This window comes from Belonocnema kinseyi, chromosome 8, assembly GCF_010883055.1.
Source record: "Belonocnema kinseyi isolate 2016_QV_RU_SX_M_011 chromosome 8, B_treatae_v1, whole genome shotgun sequence".
Lineage (NCBI taxonomy): Eukaryota > Metazoa > Arthropoda > Insecta > Hymenoptera > Cynipidae > Belonocnema > Belonocnema kinseyi.
The window spans coordinates 33,159,284-33,173,739 of record NC_046664.1 but is presented as its reverse complement, the minus strand read 5'-3'; the positions used below and the strand labels follow the sequence as shown (position 1 = coordinate 33,173,739).

Genomic DNA, 14,456 nt, shown 5'->3' with positions numbered 1-14,456 from the left:
CTGTAGGTCCCCCTTCCACCACCAAGTAAGTGTGTGGAGGGTGTGTAAAGGAATAGAGAAGGTGTAAGAAAAATGTAAACCCTTAGGGGACACATTAGAAAAAGTAAAAAAAAAACTGCAAAATTCAGAATTTTTTACATTCATAAATTATAGAGTTCAAAGATTTAGATTAAGTTCCAAAAATATAAATCCTGGTTAACATTTTCAATAATCTGAATTAAAGAATCAATCAATGAAATATAAAAATTGTCAGAATTATATTATTCAGTCATTATAGGCCATTAAATATTTTTAAATTTTAATTTTTTTAACTTAAAAGTTCTTAAATTAGAATTTAAATTATTTTCATTTTAAATAGTTTAAGCATCCTTGAAACAATTGAACACTTATTATTTTTAGAAACAATTAGAGTAATTTTAAGAGATATTTAGAAGTTTCAAAAAAATTAAAAATTAATTTAGAACTTGAAATGATTTCAAATAATTTGAACGAAGTGTGTTTACCGAAAAAATTTGTTTATTTCTAACGAAATTTCGGTTCAAATACTCACAAGCTAATTTAAAATAGACTGTAGATTTTTGCAGTTTACAAAAAATTTAGAAGCTTTGTCGAATTTTGAAAGGCTCCAAACGAATAAAAAAAATTTTCTTGAAATTCCTGGGAAAATTGTAAATTATTGTTCATTTTGAAAAATTATTTTAACAGAATATTTAAAAGGATTTTAAGAGACTTCCAATATTATTAAAAACGACCCGGGAAGAATTTAAGGATTTTTAAAAAATTTGTAAGATTTTCTCAAATTTGTAGACAAAATTTTATTCAGTTTAAAAAATGTTTAGAAGTTCTGAAATGTTTTTCACAAACTTCGTTTAAATTACTTGATATCATTTTAAGTTTTCTAAATATCTCTTAAATTACTCAAATTTTTCTACAAATAATACGTGATCAATTATTATTTATACAACAAAATTCGACAATTTCGCTTACAAATTAAACATTTTATTAGGTAGAAAAATGAAAAGTGTAACGTTAAAACGTTAAAAGCTTTTCAAAATTTTAACAATTCAAATCTTTCTATGTCGAAAAATTAAGTTATAAATTGCATACTTTTAAATATTTGGCTTCAATGTAGTCGTCTTAAATAATAAGTCAAATATTTCTAAATATTAAATAATTATCTTTTTTCTTAATTAAATTTTTTTAAATTAAATGGGTTAAAAATTGAATAATTTAGACTGAAACAATATTTTTAATTTAATAAAAGCCTTTAATTACGAATTAATTACGAACCTGGAAATTCTTTAACTTTCAACGGATTTAGAATCGTTTTATTAAATCAATTGTTAACGTATTTTGTTGAAAACTCGTGTTTTTTGGTAGAAGAACAATTTGTATGGTTGAAAAATCATCTTTTTGATCGAAACTTCAAATATATGGTTCAAAATTCATTGTTTTTTTAAGAAGATTCATCATTATAGTTAAAAGTCCTTTTTTGTTTGTTTAAAAATAAAGTTTCTTAACAGAAAATTTAACTACTCCGCCTTTGGTTGAAAATTCAACTGTTTGGTTGAAAATTCATGCATTTTTTTTTTAATTCGTATTTTGTGGTAGAATACTCTTCTTCGTGAAAAATTATTTTTTTGCTTGATAACTCATTTATTTAATTAAAAATTTAACCATTTTGTTGAAAAATCGCTTTTTATGGTTGAACATTAATTATTTTTTACTGTAAATATAACTATTCTATTTTCTATTGAAAACTGACCTTTTTTAGTACAAAATTCACGTCTTTTGTTGAAAATCGGTTGTTTTTTTTAAAGTGTAAAGCTTATCTTTTTGATCGAAAATTCATGGGTTTTATTGAAAATCAACGTATTTTGTTGAAAACTCGGTTTTTGTTTGGTAGAAAAACAATCAGTATGATTGAAAATTCATCTTTTTGATCAATAATTCAAATATATGGTTCAAAATTCATTGTGTTTTTCAAAGATTCATCATTATAGTTGAAAATTTATATGTTTGGTAAACAATGTAACTATTTCGTTTTTAAGTTCTCTTTTCGTTTGTTTAAAAATTAAATTCCTTAACTGAAAATTTAACGACTCCCTCTTTGGTTGAAAATTTATCTTCTTTAGTTGAAAATTCAACTGTTTTGAAAATTGATGCATTTTACAGAGAAGTCATCTTTTGTCGTAGGATATTATTCTTTTTCGCGAAAAATCCATCTTTTTGGTTGACAATTCATTTATTAAGTTGGAAAATGAACTAATTTTTTGGAAATTCGTTTTTATGGTTGGAAATTAATTTTGTAAGGTTGATTATTATTGAGCGTTTTGAGCTGGAAAATCATGTATTTTGTTGGAGATCAGTTTTTTTTTAGTAAATTAATCTTCTTGATTGAAAATTCATTTTCTTGGTTATAAAGACTTATCAGTTTAATTGAAGATTTATTTCTTGGGTTAAAATTTAAACTATTTTGTTGAAAATTCAGTTATTTTGTTGCAAGTTGACTTTTTTGGTAGGAAATTAATTTGTCAGAGAAATTAAGGGGAAAGTTAGGGAATTTCGAAATTGGTATTTTGTAGCAAAACTGTTTTTCAAATAACGCGCCTTGAGTTAAATTGTATCATGGGTTAGGTAAATTAGAGGTTGAAAGGGGTGAGAAGTGGGATAAGGTCCTAATTTTCCGAGTCACCCTGTCATCCTTTTATACAATAAATATAATACATGTTACAGAAATACTGAAAAATTAGTAACCCAAAAATAATCATAGCCACTAAATTTACACATGATTTTCATCTTATCAAACTTTTTCTGTTTCTATAAGAAAAAAGAAAGAAAAAGGCACCACAAATGTATAACTACATTATTAACACACTCTTGAGTCTCTTAAAGTTGTTGACCTCCCAAAACTGCGTCAAAAAGAGAAGTGTGAAAACTGGGAAAACGTATTGCAGAAAATCAAGCATACTTCAATTAATAAATTGACTAAAAAATGAGATACGCTATGTCTGAAGACAAAAGAAAAGAAAAATTCTCTAAATAAAAAGAAAAATATATTTACCTATTTTCTCGGATTTATTAACTCGATTTATAAGCGGCGTTACAAAGGGATCCAGACCTTGACAGTTTTGATTGAGCATTTTTCACGCATTACCCGAAAACACTAGAGAGAGAAATACATACGGAACACAAATAATTGCAGTCTTTTGCAATGTTACGAAATGCAGAACAAGTGCCAAACTGAAAAACCTGTAAACAACCCTTTGTTCCCTTGGTTCCCTTTGTTATAACCTTTTTTTCATTTGTTTTAAAGAAATTTCACACTGCCATCTGGGGTGACAATTAGTCCGCAAAATATTGTATACATTTATTTGCTAAAGAAGACTGAAACGATACAACTGATGTAATTAAATACTATTAATGAAAATAATATTTTTCAGCCATACATTTCCTAAATTCAATCAGCAAAATCGTGTGAAATAAACGGAATATCTTCTTTTAGGTTATGTTTCAATGTATTGAGATTTGAGAAACAGCGCCCCTTGCGAACTTGTGAAACACTGCAGAAATGCGGAAATAAATGAAATTCACAACCACATGTATATGTCAAATCTCGCGGCTGTCAAAACAGTATTATATTTTATTAAAATGTGTGTAAATTCGATAATTTTTATAAGAAATTACGTATGAGTCATGTGTGAGGCATTTTATCAGTATTCTTATTCAGAATGTGAGAGATATTTCAATTTATTCATTCTTCTTTATACACAAAGGTAATAACCTTTTCTTATTAATTATAATCATATTCATTGTTTTTAAGGTTATAGTTATTAGACATTTTTAAAAATGGTAAATTAGAGTATAGTGTTGACAGTGGTTATCAGGGTTGGCAAAAACTTCATTTTTAAAATTCCCTATCGTTTTTCTGACCAATTTTTTATTTTCCCTTAAATTAATGATACTTAAAGACCAGCATTTTTATTTTGTAGTAACATTTTTATAACATATAATATATTATAAACGGAACTGAACAATTTCAGATGAAGAATTTAAAAATCATTTTTGGTTACCAGAACATCATTTTCAAAATTCTCTGATTTTTACTTGACAAATTTTTTATTTTCCTTGATCATTAATATTCAAATACCCGCATTTTAATCTTGTAATACTTTTAACACGTAGAATCTTTTATAAACGGAATAAAACAGTAATTCAGATACAAATTTTCAAATTTATTCATTTATTTTAAACAAAAAAATGTTTTTTCTACTATAAAATATGGTCTTTTAAAAAAAGACTTGAATTTTTAATAAAATATTTTATTTTTTAACATAATAGTTAAATTTTTATACTAAAAAGACAAATTCCCGCGAAAAAAGAGTCATAGTTTATATTTCAATAAAAAAGATGAATTTTATAAAATTATTATAAATATGACGAAATTTAAGCATTTTTACTCAACAAAAATGCAATTTCAAACCAAAAAAATAATTTTTTATCAAAAAAGGAGAATTTTCAACAAAAAAGGTCCATCTTAAATAAATAGAAAAGTTACATTTTCAATTTAAACATTAATTTTAAATCAAAAAAAGGCTTTTCCACTAAACAGGTAAATTTTTGAACAAAAGACATAAACCAACAAAGCCTTCAATCAGAAATACAAATTTTTATCAATGTAGTTTAACTCTTACCCGAGTAGTTAAATGTTCAATTAAAAAATATTAATTTTCTACGATATAGTTACATATTCAACCAGGGATAAATTTTGAACTAAAATATCAATCTTCGAACAAAAAAATGATTTCCTAATAAAGAAATTCAATTTAATCTTTCAAACAAAAAAAAAAATACTCAGGCAAAGAAGAATAATTTTTAACCAAAAACTTGCATTGTTATAAAAAAAATGAAATTCCTACTCAAACTGATGAATTTTTAAATCGAAAAGATAAATTTTCCAAAAAATAGTTGACTTTCCTATTAAATCCATACGACTTTTTATGTTCAAAATATGAATTTTTAAACAAGAAATAATCTTCTACGAAAAAAATTGAATTTTCGATCCAAAAAGACGAATTTTTAAGAAAATAGTTGAATCCCCTAACAAATAGATGCATTTTTATCCATGAAAGATGAAATTTGTCCTAGCACAGATGAATTTTTAATGAAAAACAACATTTTTTTAAATTCAAACTCCTGTTAAAAAAAAAAGAATCGAACGACCAAATTTGGACCACAGCGAACAACCAAAAAAGATCTTATTGTAATTTGAAAAAATAAAAATATTTCCGAACAAAAATATAAAAAGGGAAGACAACCAACCACACCCCCTTCCCTCTTTTTTTCTTTCTTTCGTGTTTTTTATTACTATCAAATTACAATAAAATAACATTCAAAATAAAAATAAAAAAAATATAAAATTGCATTACCTGAGAATCGAAAGAATTTTTTTTCAGTTGTCTTTGCAACACCAAAATATGCAATTTAAAAAAAGTACATTTCCTATGAAATAGATCAATTTTCAAGAAAACAGCATAATTGTTAACCAAAAAGTATGATCCTTCAGAAAAATTGTTGAATTTTCAAACAAACAGTTTCATTTTTATCCACGAAAGATGTTATTTTTGCTAAAGCAGGTGCATTTTAAAATCAAAAAGAGAATCTTTAAAAAAAAGAGTTGAATTTTCTACTGAAAACCAGATGAATTAAAAAAATAGTTATATTGTCACCCAAAGAAGATTCCAGTTCACTTTCTAGACCGAAAATAAGAATTATAAACAATAAGTTAATTTTCTACTAAATAGTCAAATTTTTAACTAAAAAAACATGACTCATAACAAGATTGTTATTTTCAATGAAACCGTTGCTGTTTTGTCAGAACAAAATGAAAATTCTATTGAAGCAGATAAATTTTGAAATTAGAAAGTCAAATTTTAAAACAAAGAGTTGAATTTTCATCCAAAAAGATTTAAATTGATTTTTGAACATAAAAATACGAATTTTAAACAAAAAGTACATTTTCTAGGAAATTGTTGAATTTTGAACAGACAAAATTGAATTTTCAAGAAAATAAGTAAATATTCAACAAAGTAGTTGAATTTGTAATCAAATAATTAAATTTTCAACCTATACAAATGAACTTCCAACAAAAAATATAATATTTTCATTTTTATCAATAAAATTTATACCAAAAAATGTTAATTTTAAAACCAATAAAACGAATTTTTAGACAAGAAGATTAATTTTATACCAACAAAGGCGAATTTTCCAACCAGTATTTTAATTTTTAATAAAAAATGAAAAAGGTATATTACATTTTTTTATTAATTAAAAAACGAATTTTCAACAAAATAGTCAAGAAAGAAAAAATAAGAATCCAAATTGTTAAATTTTCAATCCAATGAATAGACAAATGTAAAGTAATAAGATTAGTTTTCCACCAAAAATATTACTTTACAACCGAAAATGGAATAATTAAATTTCTATTTAAAAACATTAATTTAAAAGAAAATACATTGGCAATAAAATAGTTGAATTTTTAAACGAAAAGATGAACAAATAATGTGAAAGTAGATATATCATAAAAAAATTTATTTTGTATCGAAAATAGATTCTACCAAAAAAGACGAATTTTGAACGGAATATTTTAATCCACAATCAAAGAAGATTTTATTTTTCAACCAAATAGCTGCATTTTTAGCCAACAAAAATTAAATTTGTACAAGACAGAAGAATTTTTAAACCAAAAAGATTATTTTTAAATTATTTTAATTACCTAACTTCTTGACCAATTAAATTCCCTGACTTTTCCCTGATTTCCAGGTTTTCCCTGACCTACGGCAACACTTTTAGTTATGTAAAATAAAAGAAATTACACTACAAATAAAATTTTTTCCATTCGAAAAATTAGAGTTAAATCTTTCATAACAGATTTTTTATTAACAATATAGACATAAAAACGACTTCAAGAATTTCAAGATATTTAATGATTTTTACGGTTTTAATCAATAATGATTCGTCGAGGAACTGGACTTCTTGTTCTCACTATTGCGGGGATAATTTTTACAATTCTTCAGGTAAAAAATTAAATTCTTAAAAATATACATATAATATTTAGGAATCTCTCATTTTTAATTTAAAAATGTATAGATTAATTTCTATTATAAATCTAATTTTATCATAAAATAATATCCTTTTATTATTAATAAAACGGCTGTATGCATTTGATGAAGAATGATATATTTTTATTTGTAAAAAGTGGTTTAAACTTATTTTTAAATATTTTAATTAAATGTATCATTATGTATAATTTTCGTCATACATTAAAAGAATTAATTTTTTATTATTGTTCCTTTTAATATTATTAATTTAATTAATAAATTATTTATTTATTTATTATTAATAATTAATTAATAATTAATTATTATTAATCTTTACAGTCGTGGCTAATCAAAGAACCAGAAGAATTAAATATCACAGGTAACTAAAAAATCTTGAAATATTTTTGTTTCATTCAATTTTAATTGATATAAAATAAATAAAATATTTTCAGATATTAAGCAACCAATAATTTTATGGTGGAAGAAATATGGTACAGAGGGTAAGAGAACATGTGGGGAATTTCAGTGTTACTTCTCAGCAAATCGAGAATTACAAGCACATCCCTTTTTAAACGTACACATTTCATTATTTATTATTATTTCAGGGTTGCTACAGATCAGGGAATTTCAGAAAGTCAGGGAATGTTAAGAAATTTCCGATGGACTTAAGTTTAAGTTAATTTTATTATTTTGTTAAAAATTTAATCATTTTATTTTACAAGTCATGCTTTTTGAGTTTTTGGTAAAAATTTAACTATTTTGTTGCAAATTCTTCTATTCGGGTTAAAAATTAATCTATTTTATTTGAAATTACATCTTTTTTAGTTAAAAATTACAACTGTTTGGTTGAAAATTAATCTGGTTTGGTTAAGGGTTCAACTATTTTCTTTCAAATTTATTTTTTTGGTCTAATTCCTTTGGTTAAAAATTCAACTACCTTGTTCAAAGTGAAACTACTTAGTTAAAACTTAAAATTTTAAACCAAAAAGTAAACTAATTCATGCTTGGATGAATATTTATCTTTTTCGATCAAAATTGATTTGTTTAGTTAAAAATTTAACTATGTGCCGTAAAAAATTTATTTTATTTGGTTGAAAATTCATTTATATTCGTTTTTTTTTGTTTGTTGAAAATTTACTTATCTAACTGGGAATTGGACTATTCTATTTATGGTTGACTTTTTTTTTTAGTAGAAAATTCATGTATTTTGTTGAAAATTCGTTTTTTTTGTTGCAAATTAATTTTTCTAACTGAAAATTTGAAAATTTTTATTTTTGGTTGAAATTGATCCCTTTTAGTGAAAAATTAATCTTTTTTAGTAGAAAATTAATCATTTGGATTGGAAATTTCATCCTCTTGGTTGTAAATTGAATTATTTCGTTAAAAATGTATCTTACTTGGTTGAAAATGAATTTTTAACATTTAAAATGTAACTGTACCATTTTTGGTGAAAAATTAATGTCTTTCGATGAATATTCATTTTTTTAAAATTTTAAACGTATTTTTCCCACTGAAAATGCAACTATTCTACTATTTGTTGAAAATTGATCGTTTTTATTTGAAAATTTAATTTAATTTTTGAACTGACAAGTAAACTATTTTATTTTTTATTATTAACTGATGTTTTTTAGTTGAAATTGTATGTAGTTTGTTGAAAGTTTTGTTTTTTTGTAGAAAATTTATCTTTTGGGTCAAAATTTATTTTTGTAGTTAAAGTTTCATCAATTTACTTAAAAATTAATTTCTGGTATTGAAAATTTAACTATACGATTTTTGGTCGAGAAATTATTTTTGCTGATAAGAGTTGAAATTTTTTATTGAAAATTCATCTGCTTATTTGAAAATTTAAGTAATTCGTCATAAATTTACATTCAACGAAAAATTTTTATTTAAAATTCATTGAATTGGTTAAATATTTGATTTTTTCGTTGAAATTGATTTTTTAATAAAAATTTTACTTTTAATTTTAGGTTGAAAATTGAACTTTTTTAGTTGCAAACGAATGTATTTTATTGAAAACTTGTCACTTTTGGTAGAAAATTCATCTTGTAGGTTAAAAATGTAACTATTTGGTTAAACAATTCATTTTTTTAACATTGCATTATTTTGTTGATAATTTTTTTTGTGAGAAAATATTTTTCTAACTTAAAATTCAACTATTTTATATTTTATTGTAAATTGATTTTTTTCTTGCATATTCAAAATTTTAATAAAAAATTAATTTCTTTGGTTAAAAATTTTACTATTTTGTTAAAAATTCGTTTTTACTTTAAAATTATTTTTTAAGAAAAAAATTCAAACTCAAAATCAGCTGTTAAACTTTTTGTTGAGAATTTATTTTTGCAAAGAAAATTGATCACTTTGATTGCAAATTTAACGATTTCTTTGAAAAATATTTTTTTTCTTGATTGAAAATGAATTTTTTAACTGAAATTTTCATTTTTTTGCAAAATTTACCTTTTTGTGTTGAAAACTAAACTATTTGATTAAAAATTAACGTATTTTAGGATATATGGCTGTTGTTACTAAAAGCCTTTAAAATAAAAGAAACAAATTTGTTTGCATGCAAACTAAACTGAGATTTTGTAGCAGCCCTGAAACTAGAAAACAAAAATAAAAATTTGACTTACCTGTTTATTGTAAAATAAATATTTCCAGGCAATTATATTTTATGGTACTTATCTAAGCTTTGACGATTTACCGATTCCAAGACCAAGACATATTCAGTGGGGATTGTTACATGAAGAATCACCTCGCAATAATCCAGCATTTGTTAACGAAGAATTTTTAAACCTCTTCAATTATTCGTCCACATTTAGTCGATTTAGCGATGTCCCGATTTTACAAATTCCAGGAATTGAGGATTTAATGAGTAAGTTTATTTTAAAAAGTGCTCTTTTTACAAAGAAATTGAATTATTTTCGTTTTATATTCATTTTACAAATTTATTTACTTTCAGCTACTAAATTCTTCGTCCCTTTTGAGAAAAAGGATCTTCTAATCTCGCAAGATGATTTTGCTCCTTTGTTATATATTCAGTCAAATTGCGATTCTGTTAACGACAGAGATGCTTATGTTTCCGAATTAATGAAATATATTCGAGTCGATGCTTACGGCGATTGTCTAAACAACCGCAAAATGCCAGAGGCGTAATGAATCATTTTGTTATTTGTTTTTCACGAATTCTTGTACAACTTAATGTTATATTTCGCTCTCATTTCAGGTTGAAGCATGACTACTTGGAAGCTTTATGCGATGAGGAATTTTATAAATTTGGGGCTAGATATAAATTTACTTTGGCCTTTGAAAATGCAGATTGCGAGGATTATATAACAGAAAAGCTTTGGAGGCCTCTCATTGTTGGTTCTATACCAATTTATTACGGTTCGCCGACTTTTAAGGTAATTAAAACGAAACTATTTTTTTTTTAATATTTACAAAATATTACAACAAAAAAAACACTTTGATCTTTACAATGAAACTTTCTATACGAAGTCCAGGGTGTCTACTCAAATCCTGAAAAAATTACCCGACAATTTCAGGTTTTTCTAGGTATCTCAAATGTTTTCAAGGTATGCGGAGCCATCAAAATATTTCGAATTTTTTTAAATAGTCGGCTCGGAATATTTTTCATCGATCAATTAAATAATACTAAAAACATAATTAATAATTCGATGCGTATTTAGGTAAAATTAATGTGGGTAAAGTAAAATATTTTAATTTTAACAAGATAGATGAATTTTTAACCAAATGTAGTTTAACTTTCAACCAAAAAGATTCATTTTCTACCAAAAGAATACGATTTTTCAACAAAGTATATAAATTCTAAACCAAATAGTTGAATTTTTGTTCAAAAATGAAATAGTTACATTTTCAGATAAAAAAATGTAATTTGTCACACAAATATCCACAAATTTTCAACTTAAGTGATGAATCTTTAACTGGCATAGATCAATTCTAAACCAAAAAGAAGAATTTTTCATAATGTAGTTTTACTTTAATGAATGAATTTTGAATGATTTTAATGAATTTTCAAGCAAGATGATTAATTTTTGAACAAGAAGAATCATTTTCTTCCAAAAAGAACGATTTTTCAACAAAATACATCAATATTCAACTGAAAAAGACCAATTTTCAACCACATAGTAGAATTTACAATTAAAAAGATTAATTTTCAACCAAAAAAAGAATAATTAAATTTTCAGATAAAAAGATTAATTTTAAAACCAAACTAAAAAATACAAAAAATATGAATTTTCGATTAAAATGATGAATCTTTAACTAGAATGTTTAAATTTTCAAAGAAAAAGATGAATTTTCTACCAAGAAGATTAATTTCTACCCAAAAAGACGAATTTTCAACAAAATACATGATTATTAAACTAAAAAAGCTGAATTGACAACCAAAAAAATGAATATTTACATTTTTAGTTAACAGTTAAATGCTCAACAAAATATGAATTTTTAACCAAGAAGATTAATCTTCGATCTAAAAAGACGAATTTTCAACGAAGCACATGAATTTTGAACTAAAAAATATACATTTTCAACAAACCATCTACATTTTTAACTGGAATAGTTCAATTTATTGTTAAAAATTATTTTTTTATAACATATATGAATTTTCAATCAAATAGTTGAACTTTCAATTAAAAAGAAAACTACATATTCAATGAAAAATATAATAAATAAAACTTTCAGCTAGAAAAATAATTTTCATTTTAAATGATGAATTTTTAACCATAATAATAGATTTTCCAACCAACTTTAAGCTTAAAAATATTATTTTTCTACCAAGAATTAAATAGTTAAACTATCAATCAAATAAATTAATGTTTAACCAACGAGATAAATTTTCTAGTTAACTAATTTACAAAAAATAATTAAATTTTCGAACAAAGTTATGCATTTTCTACTAAAATGATGCATCTTCAATTGGAATAGTTAAATTGTAAACCGAAAAAATGAATATTCATTTGAAATTATAAATATTTAATTAGAAAATTTGAATTTTCAACAAAGAAGATTATTTTTTTAAAAAGAGACGCATTTTCCAATAAAAAATATTTTTTTAAACCAAAAATTGAATACTTACGCTTTTAGTTCAAACATTAATGTTCAACCAAAGCAATTAATTTTCAACTAAAATGATGGAATATTTAATTAGAATAGTTACATTTTCAGTCTGAAAAACTAATTTTCAAACAACAACAAAATTCAACAAAATAGTCAAAGTTTTAATTGGAATAAAAAAGCTAAATGAAGTTACTTTTATCAATAAATAATCATTGTTATGCAATTTTATATTGCTACTTAAAAATGTAAAAAATCTAGAAAAGTCCCTGGCATTTCCAGGTTTTTCCAAGCGTATAAAAAGTTCCTGAAAATTTCAGGTTTTCCAGGTAGCATAGACACCCAGAAATCTACATTTCAAAAAAACCGCAAAAACATATTTTCCTTCTAATTTTCAGGATTGGCTTCCAAACGATAAATCAGCAATTTCAGTTCGCGATTTCGTAAGTCCAAAAGAATTAGCAGAGTTTGTAGAAAAATTATCAAAAAATCAAAGTCTTTATGATGAATACTTAGCTCACAAATTAGTTGATAGAACTTTATCCTTAAAGAATGAACGACTTTTGAGTCTCTATTCAAAAAAACCACAGGGTATAACTTTTGAAGAGAGTCTTAATGAATTTGAGTGTCATATTTGTAAAGCAGTGAGTACTGGGAATAAATCGAAAAAATCTGTAGTAACACGGAGTCATTTCAGTTGTCCAAATCCAACAAGTGCTCTAACTCGCAAAGTCAATCCAAAAAATCCATGGGTGGATTTTTGGAAGGTCAGTAAATGTGAGGCAAAATTAATTGCTCATTACGTTACTAATAATATGAGAATTAACAAGACTGTATTTGAGGAAGAGAGATCAAAAATGTACCTGAATAAGGAGTGTTAAATAGGATATATATATATATATATTTTTCAATGAAACTCTGTATTATAAAATGAGATTTTTAGGATAAAATAAAGTTTGTACGAATTTTTTAATTAGATATTTTAGTCTGAATTTTTGATCCTAGGAAATTTCAAATTAGTTCCTGGAAAAAAGTATTCTAATTTAACAAACTCTAAAATATTTGAAATTTAACAACATTTATTTTAAGGTGTTCAAAACGAAACAGTTTTAGTTTCAAAAGATTTTATCCAGAAAAAATGGTTTAACGATGTCTCGAAAATCTCAGAATTATTCTTGTTGAAAACCTATGTTATTTTATATCTTAAATTTGAATTTTTTTGTAATTAACTCTACAATAAGAAAAAGCAACGGAAATATGTTTCGAATTTATGAACAATTGTGTTTTTTTAAATATTTTTAAGCGGTTAATTAAAAACATTCAAATTATCTAATAAATTATTTGAGAATTTGGAAATTAGTACTTTTAAAGAAGAATTTAAATGTAAAATTTAAACAAAAATCATCAACAATATTCGCTATTTCAACAATTTTAGGTTATGTTATTTTTTTAGGCCAAAAAATGGTTCTTTGAAACAGAAATCATTGTTTCAAATAAAATTTACAATTTTGCACAATTTTTGGTTATATGTTTTTTTCACCGGAAATTAGTATTTTTACTAAGAAATTATGAGATTTCAAAGATACAATTTTTTCACATTTATTATTTGTGTCGGTTTTTACTGGATATTAGCATTTTTAAACCAAAAATATTAGATTTTAAAGATTTATAATTTTTAACGATTTTAGGTTCCGTCGGCATTCTACACCAGAAATTGGTATTTTTTATTTTTTTTCTACAAAAATAATTATTATAATTTGATCAAGATTTATAGTTTTATTTAAATCAATCAGGTAATATTGAAGTTTTTTTTACACAAAATAGGTCATTTAATTTAAACAAAAGTCATTGGATATATTTCAAATGAAATTTACAAATTGGTATTTCAAAATAAAAACATTATTATATTTATAAAATACCAACATCTTTTAAAACTTTTTTTTCGGTTACGTTTCCGTTTTTCACTGGAAATTGTAACTTAAAAAAATGTATTAGATTTTAAGAACACATTATTTTTAAACAATTTCAGGTTGCAATTGTCGTTCTATGCATCGAAAATTCGTATTTAGAAAAAAAAATCATTGTAATTTGAACATGAATAAACATTTTGTAACAATTTTCGATTATCTTAGTATTTTTCTTTCGAAAGTTGTGTTTTTAATAACAAAAATGATGTTTCAATGAAGATGAACAATTGCTTAACTATTTTAGGTTATGTTATCGTTTTCCACCAGAAATAGGTGTGGATTTAAATGAAAATTTACTATTTTTCAACAACTCTAG

General features: G+C 24.0%; 2 protein-coding genes across 2 annotated transcripts in view; one reads left to right on the top strand and one right to left on the bottom strand.

The window, feature by feature from the left end:
* LOC117178848 (BRISC and BRCA1-A complex member 2-like) overlaps positions 1-3,545 on the bottom strand; it is a 15,491-nt gene extending 11,946 nt beyond the window's left edge. Inside the window, exon 1 of the mRNA XM_033370353.1 lies at positions 3,065-3,545. Coding sequence (XP_033226244.1) covers positions 3,065-3,143 — 79 coding nt within the window. The 5' untranslated portion in view covers positions 3,144-3,545. The remainder of the gene's footprint in view (positions 1-3,064) is intronic.
* On the top strand, positions 3,378-13,079 carry LOC117178847 (alpha-(1,3)-fucosyltransferase 10). The gene is made up of 9 exons (XM_033370352.1): positions 3,378-3,406; positions 3,506-3,776; positions 6,951-7,076; positions 7,440-7,479; positions 7,553-7,674; positions 9,759-9,972; positions 10,060-10,249; positions 10,324-10,501; positions 12,572-13,079. The coding sequence occupies exons 3-9, from the start codon at positions 7,011-7,013 to the stop codon at positions 13,052-13,054; spliced, it is 1,293 nt and encodes a 430-aa protein (XP_033226243.1). The 5' UTR covers positions 3,378-3,406; positions 3,506-3,776; positions 6,951-7,010; the 3' UTR covers positions 13,055-13,079.
* The last annotated feature ends 1,377 nt before the right edge of the window (positions 13,080-14,456 follow it).